This window comes from Panicum virgatum, chromosome 2N, assembly GCF_016808335.1.
Source record: "Panicum virgatum strain AP13 chromosome 2N, P.virgatum_v5, whole genome shotgun sequence".
Classification (NCBI taxonomy): domain Eukaryota; kingdom Viridiplantae; phylum Streptophyta; class Magnoliopsida; order Poales; family Poaceae; genus Panicum; species Panicum virgatum.
In genome coordinates, this window is record NC_053146.1 from 67283177 (window position 1) to 67300060 (window position 16884).

The window sequence follows — 16884 nt, forward strand, 5'->3', positions numbered from 1 at the left end:
AAGGCATCGTCAGCGAGGAGTCCGAGGAGACATCAAGCTCAGATGATGCAGATCCTAACTATCTGGAGTCGCGCTATTTATCTTGGCGTGACTAGTTAGCAAAAATTTGACCTGAGCCAAATCTGGTCGGGGTCAAAGGTTGGCGCGACTCCTCACTGAGCCGCGCCGCTGGAAATGGCGTGACTCTTTGAATAGTCGCGCCAAGCCACTCGGCGCGACTAGTAAAGGAGTCACGCCACGCGATAGCACTAACCAGATACTTTGGCTCAAGATATTTTGGTGCCAAGAGAAATGGCCCGACTCCTTGCAAGACAAGATACTTGATTGCCCATCATAAAATTGTAGATATCACATTACCCGTTTGATAGAGCATTACAATATACTCGATTGCACAAAGTGTGGTCCATTACACGTCTAATAATAGTAGTACTAATACATGACCACAAAGTGCACATTACAAGTCTACTACAAAAATAATTCAAATTACAGTAGTGCATGATAGATAAACAAGATCCATGTGCACCAAAAGACGCTCTCTTCTACTGCTTTTTGACGTCGTTGGGGGCCTAGAGCTGCTCTGTCCACCGCTGGTGTTGTCCGAGGATGTGTTCGTCGCGGGAGGGCTATGCGACGGACCTCCACCACCTGCGTCAAGAACAAATCAAGGCACAAACTTTCAGATTCAATTCAACTGAGATAAAACCTGCATTGCCTGTGACGACCGACGAGAAGAACTCTGACATGTGCCAGTGTTTGAATATATACGAATGTGATGCTCCATCATACTGAACTTTACTGTATTCCAATGGACAATGCATAAAGGTAGTAGTAGGTAGTAGATCATACATACCATCCCAGACAATGATTAACCCCATAATCTCACTTTTGTCTACCTAATGACTCTACTTGTCTATCATTGCAGATGCGGATTAACTGTATGTGGTCTAGCTTCTAGCCATAGTGTAGCACCTCTGTAAAACTGTCGTGCTCATCAGAGAATTCTGTAAAAGATAGCAATCAAAGTAAACTCTAGCTACCAGCCGAAAACATGAGAGCTGATGTCTCAAGGCATGAGAGTAAACGTCAACAATCTTCCCAAACCAATGAAACCAGATAACTTGGACATGACATGGAAAATTCCTACGACCTAAACCTCATGCCATCCATCCCTGACACCACTTCTTTCAGTCACGCTACGCGTGTCCGTATCACAAATTCAGCATCAATAACAAAATGTCTACTCCTAAATAGGGGGGAGACGACTTGCTGAGAGAGAAGGGGGGCGTCGGGGAGGGGCGGGCCGCACGACCGTCGGAGAGGCCCGGCGTCGGCGGCGGGGCGTGGCCAGACTAGAGGTCGGTGTTGGAGGTAGGGCGACATCGGCAGGAAGGGCGCGGTCGGCGCACGCCCAGCAGGGCCACGACACCCAGCGCCGGCGGGAGGGGCGCTCTCCGCGCACACACAGCAGGGCAGCGGCACCCGGCGCAGGAGGGAGGGGTGGCCTTAGCGCTAGCCAGGCAGGGCCACGGCGCGGGACCCGGCAGCGACGGGAGGCGCAGGTGGCGGCGGCCGGCAGCGCCAAGGAGCCTAGCGAATTGTTGGGCCCATTTCAACTCAAATCCTACAAAAACCCTAACCAACTCAAACCCTATAAAATCCACGAAATGGAGGAAAACCAATCGGTTAGAATGGAGGAGTTACCTGCAAGGATTAGTTACCCTTCGTTTCCACTTTGAATCGGGTGGAGGATGGAGTGGATCTAGAGGGGGAGGGAGGGGCGGCACCATGGAGGTCGGGTCGAGTGGGGAGTGGAGGAAAAAAGAATGGGAGGAGGAGGAAGAGGAGGATGGCCGGGTGGGCCTGTATTAGGCTGAGTCGCGTCACGCCGCATGGCGACTCAGTCGCGCCAAAGCATGTGGCACGACTCGGGCTTGCCACGTCAGACTCGCTGGCACGCGTGTGCCAGCGTGGCAGTTCGGTCGCGCCGAAGCATATGGCGTGACCCTTCAGGGAGTCGCGCCACGGGACTTGGCGCGACCAAAAGGGCTAGTTCTTGGAAATTTAGATCTGTACGGGCTATTATTAAAATATTAGATTAAAAAAGACTAAAATAAAAAATTCTCATCTAAACACACCCCTTGAATACTTCCACTGTACTGTACTTTCACATCAACAAGGGATAGAGATCTGAAATCGACAGCATACCGGTCAACAAGTTGTAGGCACGAGCCGCACGACGACGATGGATCAGCAGCTGAGGAGCTGGCTGGGCTGCGCCGCCCTCGGCTCATCCATGAACGCCTTGATCGCCTTCACGACCTTGCCGGAGTCGTTGAGCTCGGGGAACACGTAGAACGCGTGGATGGCCTCCGGGAACTCCAGGACCTGCACGGCCTTCCCTTTCCGCTCCAGCATGGCGGCGTACCGCCGCTGCCAGTCCTGCAGCGGGTCCATCCCGCCGATCACCACCATCGCCGGCGGGAACGCCTCCGCCAGCTCGGGCTCCGGGGCGGCCTCGCCGGTCACGTGCGCGGCAGGGTGGTTCCGGTCGGCCCCCTCCGGCAGGAACGCCCGCCACGACCAGTCCGAGCGCCGCATGTTCACCACTGGCGCCACGCCCTCCAGTCTCAGCTCGGCCGGCGTGCGCTCCTCGCCGCCGAAGTACGGCTGCAGCAGGATGATACCGGCGATGCGGATGGGGGCGGAGGCGGTGTCCGTCCAGCGCTGCGCGACGTGGTGGGTGAGGTTGCCGCCGGCGCTGTCCCCGGCGAGGAAGCAGCGGGAGAGGTCGACCGGGACGCCGAGGTCGGGGAGGCCGGCGCTCCCGAGGTACCGGAGCACGTCCACGCCGTCGTCGTAGGCGGCGGGGAACCGGTGCTCGGGCGCGAGGCGGTAGTTCACGGACACCACGACGGCACCGAGCTCGCGGCAGAACTGGCGGCACATGCCGTCGTAGAGGGCCGACGCCGCGGAGAGCAGCGTGAAGCCGCCGCCGTGGAAGTAGACCACCACGGGGAGCGCGGGCGCCGCGGGGTCGACGACGGACGACGACGGCGAGAACACGCGCGCCCACAGGCCGCGTGACGCGTCGACGTCGACGTCGGCGGACACGACGCCGAGCCCGTCCGGCCGCGCGCTGGCGCGGGCCTGGCGGTCGGCGAGCGAGACCATGAAGCGGTTGACCGTGCCGTCGGGCCGCTGCGCGATGTCGGTGGCGGTGACGAGGGCGAAGATGCGGAACCGCACCGTCCACGGCAGCGCCGGCGCGCGCGGCGCCGCGGCTCCGGTTCCTTGCGTCTTCGTCATGCTAGCTTCTCTCTCCCTCTCTCTCTCTCAAGCTCAAGCTCCCGGCGTTGCAGTTGCAGACGATACCGAGCAGTGATAGGCGTGGAGCAGATTGCGGGACGTCACGGCTTCGTGGAGACGTCTTATAAAAAAAAACCCTACTTGATTGCACACCGTCGCACTGAGCATGGTCTGACCAACATTTCAATGTGAAGGCATTGCGCGCCATTCAATCCGGCGACAGAGCGTACGAAGCCATGCCTGGCGTTTGCCCTGGGCACTGGGCAGCGCCATGTGGACGCTGCGCTCCTCCTCTACGCCGCTGCTCGGCGCCATGGCACGGACACCCACACTGCTCAGTCACGGCCTCACGGGGCCGGCCGGCTGCTGTGATTCACACGGCAGCGCCGCACCACGCCAAAGGCAAGAAATCAATGGTTTCAGCTCACTTTTTGTATTTAGAAGTATTAAATAAATATTAATTATAAAACTAACTGCAGAACCCTGTGGCTAAACTGCGAGACGAATCTAATGATGTATCTTAATCTATGATTAGCGAATGGTTACTGTAGCATCACTGTAGCCAATCATCGATTAATTAGGCTCATTAGATTCGTCTCGCGAAAAAGCACTCAGCTGTCAAAAAACATTTATAAACAGATTTTATTTAATAATATAAAATAGTAAGATTCCTTTTGATGTGATAGGGACTTTTGGAAAAAGTCCTGGAGCCAAACAGACCCTAAGGCTGCCCGCAGTGGCGCCATGTATCCAGTCCTGCAGTACTGGATACCGGATGAAACGGCTGCAGCGGTGTACTCTATCGAGGATGGTATCCTAGCTGCAGCTCCTCCATACCGTAAATCGAGGGTAGATGAGCCTACTTGCACTCTGTCATATTTTAAATTCATCTTTTAAAAGAAATATTCTATCCTAGTTATCAAGATTTTTTTCTCTATCTCCAATTTCTCTGCACCCATTCATACTTTATATCTCCCTCTATATCAACTACCGCCCGGTGGGACCCACACGATATTTTTTTAACCAACTGAGCCTTCCCTTCCTCCCATTCTCCCTCTCCCGACCCCTCTCTCTCTCCCGGCCCTCCGCTCTCCTCCCCTTTGCCAGCGGCCGGCCCTCCACCCCTCCCTCGCCGGCGGCTGGTGCTAGGAGCGGCGCGCGTGCTGGACCCAGGCCCGCTGAGTCGTCCTCGCCTGGCGGCGGCGCCGGGTCCGCACGGCGGCGAAGCTCACTCCATGGCCGCGGCGGCGGAGCTCCCCATCCTCCTCCCTCCCCTCAATGGCGACCTCCAAGCAGTGGCGGATCCAGAAAAAAAATTTAGGAGAGGCTGAACGAAAGAACTTAACTTAGTTATATCCCATATAAAGCTAACATATTGTACTTTTTTATGTTTTACATGATAACTTAGATAAAAATCGAAAATGCATCATAAAACGCATAATAAGATGTGAAAGATACAATTTTTATGAGTTATGACTAACCAACAAAAGATCGATCGAAGACGAGTTGAGGACCCATTCCCGCTGCCGTATTTTTCATGAAGCATTAGAAGAAATCTATATATAAGGGGGGAAAATTAGTATACAAATTTCAAGTATCTAACTTTAAAGTTTTAAAAGTAGAAGAGAACGAATATCATACCACTAAATTGTTCCGAGTCACTAACATACGCCGGTCCTTCATGTCTTCAAACCGTTTTATGATTTTGTCATTCTTGATGCTTCTAAATATCTCCTTCTCAGTGTAGCATATCATTAAGTCATTGAGCCATTCATCACTCATTTTGTTACGCAAATCTGTCTTTACAATAGACATAGCAGAAAATATTCTCTCAACTGCAGCTGTTGCCACCGGAAGAATTAATGTTAACTCAATGAGCCGATACACCAATGGATAAGATGTGTTCATTTCAGTCTTGACCATAATTTCAGCAACCTTTCCAAGCTCCACACATCCAAGAAAATCTTGAGTTCTTCTAGCACGACTGACAAAACTTCTCAGTTGAGTTGGCAAAAGAATAAGGTCACCAACATCAAAATCCATAGCATAAATTTGAGCAAGTCTCACAAGCTTATCCACATCAAAATTAGAGAAGGAGTTTCTTGGGTTAAGACAAGCCATGCATACTAATAATTCTGAACTAACTTCACCAAATCGATGATTCATCTCGGACAAAATGGCATCTATGGCAGCAAGGAAAACCTCAACATGGTAGAAGTGCATGTTTGTTACCTTTTGCTTTCTACGTGCAGATATCCCTCTAGCATTTATTTTCTTGTCCATATCTGGCACTTCAATCTCATTCTTATCACAAAATTCTTTCACTCTTTTGAATAATGGATCACATCCATTATCCCTCATATCCTGCAACTGCTCTTTCACATCTATGATCAAATGCATTGCCTCAACAATGTCTTGGTCCTTCCTTTGCAAAGCATGTGACAGACAATCTGTGATGCTCAACAATTGTATCATTAAATGCATTATGAACACAAAATCAAAGCTCTCCATTTTACCAATTAAACCAAATGCTCCCCCATTACTTGTTGGTTTAACAGAATCTTTCCTTACTATCTCAAGAATGTCTATGACAGCTTCCCACATCACGAAAATATGAAGTAAAGTTTTAAGATGTGAACCCCATCTAGTATCTCCGGGCCTTGCTAGACTACATTCTTGGTTCAAACCTTTTCCAGTGTTGATCTCCCCACTCTCCAACTTCTCCAACAACACATCACGATGCTTTGCAAGCAAAGCATCCTTTCTCATACAAGATGCACCGACAGTGTTAACTATTAGAGAAACATAGTTAAAGAAATCTGCAATGGCTGAAGTAGAAGTTGCAACTGTAACAACCACTAATTGCAATTGATGGGCAAAACAATACACATAGAAAGCATAAGGATTTTCATCTCGAATCAAATTTTACACACCATTAAATTCGTCTCTCATATTGGAAGCTCCATCATATCCCTGCCCACGAAGCCTAGAGATTGGTAGCTTATGACTGTCAAGCATATTGACCAAACCTTCTTTCAATGCAGCAGCTGTACATCTCTCAACATGCTGAAGTCCAAGAAGCCTCTCCATCACCTTCCCTTCATCATTCACATACCTGCAACCATATTTTATTTGTTCCATGTTAGTACAAGTGTACAAGTACAAGTAGAAGTAAAAGTCGAGATACAAAAATAGAGCTATTATTTACTAACCTCAGAATTACAGCCATCTGTTCTTTTATTGATACATCTCGGGACTCATCAATCAACACAGAGAATTTTTTATCTCCAATCTCATCCATAATTATTGACATGACTTCCTCTGCACATGCTTTTGTTATGTCCTTCTGTATATGATGAGATATCATTTTGCAATTTTTTGCACCTTTATCATATGCATCCTTGACAATCTCAACTTTGTCTTTGTACCAATCGACCATTTCTCTATATGTACCCTTGTTGTTGGAAGTAGAGGACTCATCGTGTCCACGAAAAGCCTCACCTTGCATTATGACAAATCATGCTACATCTATAGAAGAGTTCAAGCGAATCTCATATCTTTTCTCTTCCTCCTTGCTAATTCTCTGGATTTTTCTACCGACATTTGTTTTCTAGTTCATAAAGTCATCACACTTTAGCCTAGCATTGTTGTGAGTCTTGCAAGTAGAGTGTTGATTAAATGTGTCCTTAGCATTTTTCCAATTAACATACCCATCCTTTGCAAAGACAGAGCTACCAAATTTTTCAAGCTTCCCCGGATCAAAGAAAAGATAACAATATAAGCAATAAGCTGCATCCTTCTTCTCACTATACTCTAGCCAATCAAACTCATCAAACCAAGTTTTTTGAAATGATCTCCATTGACCAGTTTGCCATTTGCGAGGAAAGATAAAATTACGAGGTTGGGTTGGACCACTCAAAGCATATGCTCTTCTTACTTGGTCTCTAATTTCATGTGCATATTCTTCAATTGGTTTGCGATTTCCTGGATCACCAACAACATTGGATTGACTAAATTCCACTCTACGTATCTTTGGTTGATTTGTGCTATCATTAGTGCCTGGAGTTGCTGATGTACCAGTACCGCTTGTACTGGGGAAATATGTGCGCAATGTTCTTTTAGACATTTTGAACATTCTCAATTTGCAATTTAAATCATAATCAAATTTTAAAATTAATTCTGTGTTCATAAATCATGCTTGAAAGTTCAGAGAAATAAAGAAAAAGAAAAAGAAAATACCTCTATCTGACTGTCTCTTTCTCTGGCTCGATGGGGATTGGGGAAATGGTGAACTGCGAGGCTGCCAGATGCCTAGATCAGCAGGCCAGCTCGCCGTTCGCCGGTCGCCGCCTGCTCCTGGTTCGCCGGACGTCGACGCGCCTCCTCGCCGCACGCTCGCGGCTCGCCCCTGCGGCCCTGCCGCCGGTCGCCTCACGCCCAGCGCCCGCACCCACGCTGCTGCCGCCGGCCACCGGCGCCGCACAAGCGCAACCTAGGCCGCCTGCCGGCCGCCGCCGCCTCTTCCTGCGAGAGCGTCGCGAATCGCGCAGTCGCGCGGCGCCCAATCAGTGTGTCGGCCGATGGAGGTGAGATTGTGAGAAACTACTGGGCCTCTTGTCTCTGGACTCAGTATGTTATTTGTTTGCTATTGGGCTACTTGCCAAGTGATGGGCCTCTAAAATTAATGAAAAAGGCCCAGGAAAAAATAAACGCCCAGGTCGTCTTCAACCTCCGCCCAGAAGGCTTCTCGACGCTCCCAGCCCATCCTTCCCATCGTTAATGGCCGAATGTTTTGGGGGGGGGGGGCTAAGGGAGGGCTCCAAAGGCGCTGCTAGGGTAGGGGGCTCAAGCCCTGCCAGCTCGGCTGCCAAATCCGCCCCTGCCTCCAAGCGACGGCGGGCGCGACCTCCTTCTCCCCCGAGCCTCCTCCGCGGCGGGCGGCGCAGCTACGTTGCGGTGGCGGCAGCCCCCGCGGCGGGATGGCGGTGGGGCCGGCGGGGCCGGCGACACGGCTTCATCGGGCAGCACGCGCGCGCGGCGGTGGGTGGGCGCACCCGCGGGGGCGGCTTCACCGGCCCTCCTCCAGCGGCAACCATCCTCCCCGGCGGCGGCGGCAAGGGTGTGCGCACGCGCGCGGGCGGCGCGCGCGGGCGGGTGGCGCGCTACGGCTGGCGGTGGGCGCACGCGCGGTCGGTGGGTGGTGCGCGGCGCCGCGGAGGCTTGGCATGGCCTCGAGCTCCCTCCTCCCTCCGTCCTCCGCGGGGAGGAGAGCGGCCCTTCCCCTGCTCCCTCCAACCTCCGCGGGGAGGAGAGCGGCCCTTCCCCTGCTCCCTCCAACGACACGGCGGAAGGGCGCGACGTGGAGCCGTAAGTGGCTAGTGGTGCCGGCAGTAGGGGAGCCCCGCGAGGCGGAGCTGGGAAAGAAATCATGAAGATGACCGGGGTGCCCACGCGCGACCTCCGTGCACTCGACCAGGACCTGGCCTCCCTCTTCACCACCCTGGTTCGCGAGCATGGTGCTGCCAACGGCCATGGCACGGAGCTCGAGGGCGGCGTATCCGGCGGCCATGGCCCCTGCTCCCCGCGGTCGCGCGACATGGCGCGCGGGCGGCCGCCCGTCCCTGCCCCGGCGGCCGCGCACGCACGGGCCGACGACTGCCCCTGCTCCCCGCCGGACGGAGCAGGCCGCCGAGCGCGCTCGAAGCAGGTGGTCGTGCGTGGGCCGAGCAGGCGATGGCAGGACTCCAGCGGCGCCGCCCAGCACCTCGAGCGCGCGGAGGTGCCAAGCGGTGAGGCGGCGCGGCGAGCTTCCTCCTCCTCCGGCTAGCGGTGCGGCGAGCTTCGTCGTCCTCCTCGCAACGTGCCCGGCGGTGGCGGAGGGCGGCCCGAGGAGCGACGGGCGGAGGCACGGCGGGTGGGCACCTCCGGCGTGCTCCTCCCCTTCTCTTTCCTTTCCGTTCCCAGCATCGGCGCGAAGGGGGTGAGGTGGGGCCAAGCGCAGCCTTGCGGACGTTCGCAGTCTTCTTTGTATTTGACGAAAGCAGCTCCCTCCGCTTGGATAGCGGAGGCTTTCCAGTATACCGCTGCTGGCGTTCCGTTCGCTAAATGTCACTGGAGGGAGCTATCCCGTTCGCCGCTGCGGATAGCCTGAAGGACATCCTCTACATGACACCGTGGTGCGAGCCCCGCCTGCCTGACTGCTAGCCACGCCGGCCGCACCACCGCCCTCCGCCCCGGCCGCTCGGCGCGCCGGCCACCCGCCGCTGCCGGGGTCCTCCGCCGAGCTCCGCCCGCAGCGCCGCCACGCCACCAGGAGCCGCGCGGGCCTCTACCTCGAGCTCGGCCACCGGGAGCCGCGACGTCTGCTCCGCCCGCCCGGCGCGCGCTGCCGGGAGCCGCACGGCCTCTGCCTTGAGCTCGGCCGCCGCGCCGCGGCCTCCGCCCACCCCGGGAGAAGAGACTGCCGGAGAGGAGGGACAGCCGCCGCCGCTTGGAGCTCCAGCTAGCTGCGCCGCTTGGGGTCGCGTGCTGTCGGGTATCATAATCAGGGGCACCCTAATCCAGGGACTAAATCGCCCTCAAAAACGCAAAACACGAATTGGACAATCGGGCCCACGGTGCCTACCACCTTGTCAGACCCTACAACCGCGACAAACCAAGGCCTACAGTCTTCCTCCGTTTCGAAGGAAAAGAATGATTACTCAACGGCTCCGACTCTCTTAACAACACCCAAAGTCCTCTCCGGGACCCAAAGAGGCCCAATTCGCACTCAGCCCATAGCCCAGCTCTGTGGTACGGCCCATCCGAACCCTCGAACCCGCGGAGCAATCTCCGCCTCGCTCAAGTCCTCAAAAATCTATGGCTAGGCATGCTGGAATTTCTGTTCAGTTGCAACTCTGCAGAGTTCTTCTCCAAGTCCCAACCAACCGTCGCGTTTAGACTGAGTAGTATGTCCACTAGGCTAAAAGAAATACATTGCCACCTTTACACAACGCAACTATTAAGTGACTGCTAAATTACCCTAATCCTATTACACTCATATGTCACACGATCAAAACTACAAACGACATAAAGCAACGGCAATACACTTACAGCTAGATCTAGATTGAGGCATTTCAACTGACGAAGCGGTGATCAAGTAGTCAGCTCGGACGCGTTGCTCTCTTCCATGAACGCTTTCATCTCCTCGACGAGCCTGCCGGAGTCGGGGAGCACGGGGAACAAGTAGAACGTGTGAATGGCCTCCGGGTACTCCACCACCCGCACCGCTTTCCCCTTCCGCCGCAGCACGTCGGCGTACCGCCGCTGCCAGTCCTGTAGCAGGTCCAGCCCGCCGATCACCACCATCGCAGGCGGGAAGCCGTCGTCCAGGCCGGCGTTCTCGTCGGTCACGTGCGCGGCGGGGTGGTTCCGGTCGGCGCCCTCCGGCAGGAACGCCGTCCACGCCCAGTCCGAGCCCCGCATGGTCAGCACCGGCGCCTTGCCGTCCAGCCTCAGCTCCGTGTCCGTCCGCTGCTCGCCGCCAAAGTACGGCTGCACCAGGATGATGCCAGCGAGGCGAATTGGGTTGGACGGAGGCGGCGACTCTGAGGAGGTGGTGCTTGCCGTCCAGCGTCGCGCCACGTGGTGGGCGATGTTGCCGCCGGCGCTGTCCCCGGCGAGGAAGCATCCGGAGAAGTCCACCGGAACAGAGATGCCTGGGAGGCCGGTGGATGCGAGGTAGCGGAGCATGTCCACGCCGTCGTCGTAGGCGGCGGGGCAGCGGTGCTCGGGCGCGAGGCGGTAGTTGACGGACACGACGACGGCGCCGAGCTCGCGGCAGAACCGGCGGCACATGGCGTCGTAGGGGGCCGAGGCCGCCGAGAGCAGCGCGAAGCCGCCGCCGTGGAAGTAGATGAGCACGGGGAGCGGCGCCCCGGCCGCCCCCGACGGCGAGAAGACGCGCGCCCACAGGCCGCGCGGCGCGCCGACGCCGACGTCGGCGGACCGGACGCCGGACCCGTCCGGCCGCGCTCTGGCGCGGACCCGGCGGTCGAGGAGGTTGTAGACGAAGCGGTTGATCGTGCCGTCGCGCCGCATCGTGGCGCCGGCGGCCGTCACGATGCCGAAGAGCTGGAGACGCACCGTCCACGGTAGCGCCGGCGGCGCGCGCGCCGCGTCCTGCCCTGCGCCCCCTGCCATCTCGCGCCTCGCTCTTAGCTGAATCTAGCTACGGAGTACTGAATCTAGCCACACATATCCTGCGACATGGTTAGTCTTGCGATTTTCCGTCGGTGGCAACGTCACCCGTCATCGTCAACAACCAATGGCCACATATCCTGCTCTTATCCCACCGTGCTGGATCGGATGTGCTCACCACTCACTGCAACCATCCAAGCCAATCGAATTCAACGAGGCATCGCCGATCGCCGTCAGCGCCTTGCGTCGCTCGGGTTAGCAGAGGTGCAAACACCAGATGGCATGGCACCGGCCCCACGCGGCCGTCGTGGACTCAGGCGGTCATGCCCATCGCCGGCGCGGCGTCCATGGCGGGGCCGGCGGCGAAGACGACCGACCGCGCACCGGGGCGGCAGGCGGGCCTGGTTGTTCCATCCAGCCACTTTCATGGGTTCCATCCAGTTCCAGACCTCCAGCTACTACCGTCCGGTTTCTACGTTCTTAGACGTGGGCAGGTGAGATAGACGGACCATGCATTATCTCACGTCTCAATCAAAAGGATTAATTAAGCAGATTAGTGGCAATTACCACATGACAAAAAGGAGAAAAAAAAGCTGAATCACTTTGTTTCTTATTATTACCACGTGATGCACGTACACTTATTAGTTGTGACAATGGATCACGATCAACCAACACAGACTTGAGTTCATCACGCGGCGGCGGGCTTGGGCGTGTCCCTGTGGCTGTCGACGAAGGCCTTCATGTCCTGCAACACCGTGGTGGCCTCCGGGACCTCCGGGAAGCCGTAGAAGCCGTGGAACATGTCCGGGTACTCCGCCACCCGCACCTCCTTCCCCTTCCGCCGCAGCACGTCGGCGTACCGGCGCTGCCAGTCCATGAGCGGGTCGAACCCGCCGATCACCACCATGGCGGGCGGGAAGTCCTCCGCCAGGTCGGCGTTCTCGTCGGTGACGTGCGCCGCCGGGTGGTCGCGGGTGGCGCCCACGGGCAGGAACGCCGTCCACGAGAAGTCGGAGCGCTTGAGGTTCACCACGGGCGCCACGCCCTCCAGCCTCAGCTCCGACTCAGATGCCCCGGGGCGCGTCCATGGTCACGTCGTAGGAGCGGACCCCGGACCTGTCCGGGCGCGGGCTCGGGCGCGCGCTCAGGAGGCGGTCGATGACGCCGTAGAGGCAGCGGTTGACCGTGCCGTCGCTGCGCTCCACGGCGTCGATCGCCGCCGCGAACCCCGCCAGCTGGATCCGCACCGACAGCGGCAGCGGCGGCGGCGTCGGGCGCTTGGCCGTGGCGGTGGCACGGGCTGCTCCTGCTCCTTGGTCGCCGGCCTCCATTTTTTTCCTTTTCTCCTCGTCTGCTTGTTCTGCTCTGCTCGATCTCTTTGCTCAGACTCTGCTTCCGTGCGAGATATAAGTATGGATGCATGTGCACGATGGGCAGCCGAGCAGGTGAGATGGAGCTGTCGGCTTTGCGACTTGTGATGGGACTTTCTGTTGCCGAGCCGACTTGTGAAGTTGTGACGAGACTTTCTGAAAACGGCAATGGATGTGTGAGGGGACAACCACCATGTGATCCGTGCGAAGTTTTACTTTTTTAAAAAATATATAAAAAAAACTCCGCGCGAACATGCTTTGCGGACAGGAGAGAGCCAACACGTTGCGCCGCGCGCAAGGCCGCGGCTGCTTCCGCCTCCGCGTTGAGATGTGCAGAAGAAGCACCAGTGCTTTCCTGCGGATCTCGGCGGCGAGGTCTTTCTTCTGCTCGCGCCTCGCGAGGGCGAGAGGCGGCGGAGGTTGCCATCGCGGTGGTTCACCGCGCCGGCCAAGGCGGACGAATGATCAGAATATCAGATGATCCTTGGTCTCTGGGACGACGCACGATGATGGTAAGCTCATGAGAATGGGATTCAGTAATCTGCAGCCGAATGTGTTGCGACAACTCTGCCGGCGATTTCGTCATTCAACAAATTCTGCCGGAGCGTAGCTGAGGCGTGAGGGAAAGGGTGGAGGTAACGAACCAAAGCTCTGTTTGGCATGGGTGGATTCGAGAGGTCGAACCAGCAATGGAACTGCTGTCAAGTCTCGTCTCTCCTCTCACTATCATGCACCTGTAGCCCACTGACTTTGGGGGTGCAAGGTCAGGGAATGCAAATGCAAATCGTGGAGCAGTGGAGTGCAAGGGCAGGCAGAACTTAATGAATGATTTGAAATAAGTGGCACTGACTCTAACCTAGTAATAATCTACAACGCCTTTACCATTTCATGAAGAAGATAAAAGAGAGGCAGGGTTAACAGAAGATAGTGCAGTGCCTAGCGCAAAATACCTGGCAAATACTTAGTATCAGAAATTTTGCAGCACGGCTAAATATGACGCATCCACATGGTTATGCAGTTGCAAGACCTGGACAATGCAGAAGCATGAAACATACTCCGAGAAACGCAAGATAGTAAGATCAAGCCAGCACTGCTACTAACTGCAAAACTCGTTCCCAGAAATGTTCTTACTATTTTAGCATTACCATTACCAAACTCGAGGCCACCGAAAGCCGAAGGAATGATGGGTTCCGTAGTTCGTAACTCAACAATTGTTTCGGCAACTCAAAACCAAAATCTAACATCAGCGCTGGCGGATACAGGCACTTTGTTTGCTATTGACCTTATGCAGGCAATTATTATTCTACAACTCTCCATACAAATTCATACAACCTTGGAAACAAACAACTGACCAGCCTGGGCATTAGAAACATTATGACATGATGGTTCACATCCCTCGCGAAAGTCCAAGAAACACAACAGCCGAAGACATTTGCACCTTAAGATCTGCAATATCAACGTCATGACCTCCTTCAACCAAACCCCATCTATCAACCTGCGTGAATTTATACACCTTAAGACAAAAATAAAAGGCAAATGCTTCAGAAAAAATAGACAAAGATAATGATTGCGCGATAAACACCTGGTGGTCTTCTTCTAGCCTGATCAACTCAATGGCCTCATCAATTCCCAACCTTTCTCTAAATATTGCAAGAGGGATCACCAGGGAGTGGGCTGCTGCAGCCATAGCATCAATGGACGCCAGTTCACAATCAGTTGTTTTCTTCAAAACAGTTTCTACAGCCTTAGTGAGGCCCTCATCTTGCTTGCCCCCCAAAAAGGTTGTGTATACAACAGGCTTGAACCCAAATTCTGTGTTTACCCAGTCCAGTATGGGATCAATTTTCTCCTTTTGCTTTTCTACAAACAGAAATTAAGCATAAGAAATAATGAATCAACCACCAAAAGAGACATACTAGGGCCTCGAAACACTACCGGTTCATATGAATCTATTTACGACACAAAGTCATCAGAGCCCAACTTACGATGAACTCCTATGGTCAGTTCACTATCGGCAGGTGAGCGGCAAAACACCAAATCTTGATGAAATTTCTTCATCAAATTATCAATTACTTTTGCACGTGTCAAAGGAACTCTCTCCAATGCAGTGCAAGCAAGCTTCATGAGAGGCATTGTAAAAGGTCGAATTCCATCCGACTCCTGCAATAATAAGAAATTCAGGATTAATATTTAGTGCATGGGAAATTAAGAAAACTGTATGATAAGATCTGCAAATAAGGTGATTTGATATTTTGATGAAGAAATTTTAAGACCCTTAGGGTTGAGGGTGTAGGTTCTGGTCACCAAATAAAGAAAAGAGGCCCTAAAATCTGTGCCAGTTACAAGCCAGTTAAAGGAAATGTCAAGGCAGCAACTCTACGTAATACCATATCGCTGATCAAGTGTCACCTTCATCAAAGCAAATGTTAGAGATGCATGAACTATACTATGTCTTTGGAGTAATAATATCATGATGCTAAAAGAGCAAAAGAATCAAGTTAATTATTTATAACATGATGAATTATTTTGATTTCAGTACTAAATACCTGTTTTGTTGAGCCATTGCAACAAACCAGTAGCATATATAGGTCAAAACAATGGCCACTGAGGAGTATTTGAGGTTTATTGATGTCTGAGTAATTTTATTGCAGGAATTGACTTCTCTTGCATTTGCAGAGAAGAGTAGCTAATTGGATAAGTATTAACAGGAACACAAGGCGAATGGACTACCCATCATGCTAAGATTGAGTGATGGTAATCTAAAGGATCAGACTTGGTGTTGGTGGTAATTAAGCATTCAGATCATTTGTTTTTCGTTCTCTTCGAGAAGAAATCTGCATAACTATTGTACTCATGACACAGCAAGAAAGAGAAGACATAAAAAACAACCACTACCACGCAGAAACCACCAAAACGCATCTGGATAGAAAGATGACACAATTCATTTTAAATGTCAAACGAATAGTCACAACAATCCTGTCATAATTCACGAGGAGAACTAAGATCGTGAGATCAGGATGAGATAGTCGCTAATCAGACAGTTTCAATGCAAATCAATAGGCCAATGTAAAATTTGGGACCTAGAGAAATTACACTTTAGTACAACAGGAACTTCTCCAATCATTTCAAGAATATACTGTAGAGCAGAGAGGGACTGAATCAAGACCTGGTACTCCCACTCGGCGGCGATGGCCATGGCGAGCGAGCGCGAGGGTAGCTTCAGCGGCCGCTTGGCCGGCGACTTGAGGGTGCGGTAGTCCAGCATCACGGTCCACCCGTTACCGTCGTCGGCGCGCCGCACGGTGGCGTCGCGGTAGAAGCGCTTCCCGACAACGGACCCCGTCATGAACGACGTCGGCATCGCCACTGACGTCTCGTCCCTTGTCGTCACCGCCGCAGCGGCGGCCGGCTTCTTCACGTAGATCGCGCCATCTGATCCACCTCCACCTCCCCCTCCTCCTCGCGCCTCCTCCCCTCCCGGAGAAGCCTCCGCCGCCGTGCCGAGCAGCCGGCCCCGCCCGCCGGCCACCCATCGCGGCAGGAGGCGGCGGCGGGCTGCGAGCGTCGCCATGCCGGATCACCCTTGGACCTTCGTCCTCAAAGCTGGCGCTTACTAGTACCCTACAAGAAGCAATTTCAGCCCACTTATAAATTCAGCCCAAACATTAGCCCATTATCAGAAACCAGCCCAAGCTTCAGCCTATTTTCGCCTAGGCCCAGGGAAGCTTCCAGACGCGTCCAGCTTCGCCACGCCGCCGCGCACGGCGCCTTCGTCTCCAACACGGCGACGCATTAGGTATCAAGTCAGCTGTTTCTAATTCTCCCACGATCTAATAAACATTAGGTAAATGTTGCACATATTCAGAGTTCAGATTGCCTCCCGTACATGGAAAACAAAACCGCTCGATAATCGCGATTATCGGTAAAATTTATCGTTACCGATGCTAACTGAAAACGTAAACCGACTAAAATTTCGCTGGATTTCAATGGAAAATTCAAAAATTTAAAAAAATTCATAAAAAGTAGAGAA

The 16884-nt window shown here is 53.8% G+C and overlaps 4 protein-coding genes and 1 pseudogene across 4 annotated transcripts; all 5 read right to left on the minus strand.

Moving 5' to 3' along the window:
- Positions 1-320: 320 nt before the first annotated feature.
- On the minus strand, positions 321-3552 carry LOC120661996 (probable carboxylesterase 18). Its single transcript, XM_039941039.1, has 2 exons — positions 2206-3552; positions 321-645 (listed from the first exon to the last, which is right to left on the minus strand). Exon 1 carries the CDS (start codon positions 3304-3306, stop codon positions 2248-2250), a length of 1059 nt encoding a protein of 352 aa, XP_039796973.1. The 5' UTR covers positions 3307-3552; the 3' UTR covers positions 321-645; positions 2206-2247.
- Positions 3553-4632: 1080 nt separating this feature from the next.
- Positions 4633-7701, minus strand: LOC120661997. The gene is made up of 3 exons (XM_039941040.1): positions 6519-7701; positions 4948-6421; positions 4633-4862 (listed from the first exon to the last, which is right to left on the minus strand). The coding sequence occupies exons 2-3, from the start codon at positions 6073-6075 to the stop codon at positions 4842-4844; spliced, it is 1149 nt and encodes a 382-aa protein (XP_039796974.1). The 5' UTR covers positions 6076-6421; positions 6519-7701; the 3' UTR covers positions 4633-4841.
- A 2509-nt stretch (positions 7702-10210) lies between these two features.
- On the minus strand, positions 10211-11710 carry LOC120661998 (probable carboxylesterase 18). The gene has a single exon (XM_039941041.1). The coding sequence runs from the start codon at positions 11485-11487 to the stop codon at positions 10441-10443; it is 1047 nt and encodes a 348-aa protein (XP_039796975.1). The 5' UTR covers positions 11488-11710; the 3' UTR covers positions 10211-10440.
- A 359-nt stretch (positions 11711-12069) lies between these two features.
- Positions 12070-12929, minus strand: LOC120659022 (annotated as a pseudogene).
- A 1037-nt stretch (positions 12930-13966) lies between these two features.
- On the minus strand, positions 13967-16476 carry LOC120661999 (ATP synthase mitochondrial F1 complex assembly factor 2-like). Its single transcript, XM_039941043.1, has 4 exons — positions 16021-16476; positions 14840-15014; positions 14437-14714; positions 13967-14349 (listed from the first exon to the last, which is right to left on the minus strand). The coding sequence occupies exons 1-4, from the start codon at positions 16423-16425 to the stop codon at positions 14242-14244; spliced, it is 966 nt and encodes a 321-aa protein (XP_039796977.1). The 5' UTR covers positions 16426-16476; the 3' UTR covers positions 13967-14241.
- Between the last annotated feature and the right edge of the window lie 408 nt (positions 16477-16884).

Bases quoted from the DNA above. Each gene is read 5' to 3' on its own strand.
- LOC120661996 (XM_039941039.1), bottom strand. From the start codon at position 3,306: ATGACGAAGACGCAAGGAACCGGAGCCGCGGCGCCGCGCGCGCCGGCG.
- LOC120661997 (XM_039941040.1), bottom strand. From the start codon at position 6,075: ATGAGAAAGGATGCTTTGCTTGCAAAGCATCGTGATGTGTTGTTGGAG. The intron at 4,863-4,947 runs GTATGATATTCG...CCTTATATATAG, and splicing joins TGACTCGGAACAATTTAGTG to ATTTCTTCTAATGCTTCATG.
- LOC120661998 (XM_039941041.1), bottom strand. From the start codon at position 11,487: ATGGCAGGGGGCGCAGGGCAGGACGCGGCGCGCGCGCCGCCGGCGCTA.
- LOC120661999 (XM_039941043.1), bottom strand. From the start codon at position 16,425: ATGGCGACGCTCGCAGCCCGCCGCCGCCTCCTGCCGCGATGGGTGGCC. The intron at 14,715-14,839 runs GTAAGTTGGGCT...TTCTGTTTGTAG, and splicing joins ACTGACCATAGGAGTTCATC to AAAAGCAAAAGGAGAAAATT. The intron at 14,350-14,436 runs GTGTTTATCGCG...AAATTCACGCAG, and splicing joins GGCTAGAAGAAGACCACCAG to GTTGATAGATGGGGTTTGGT.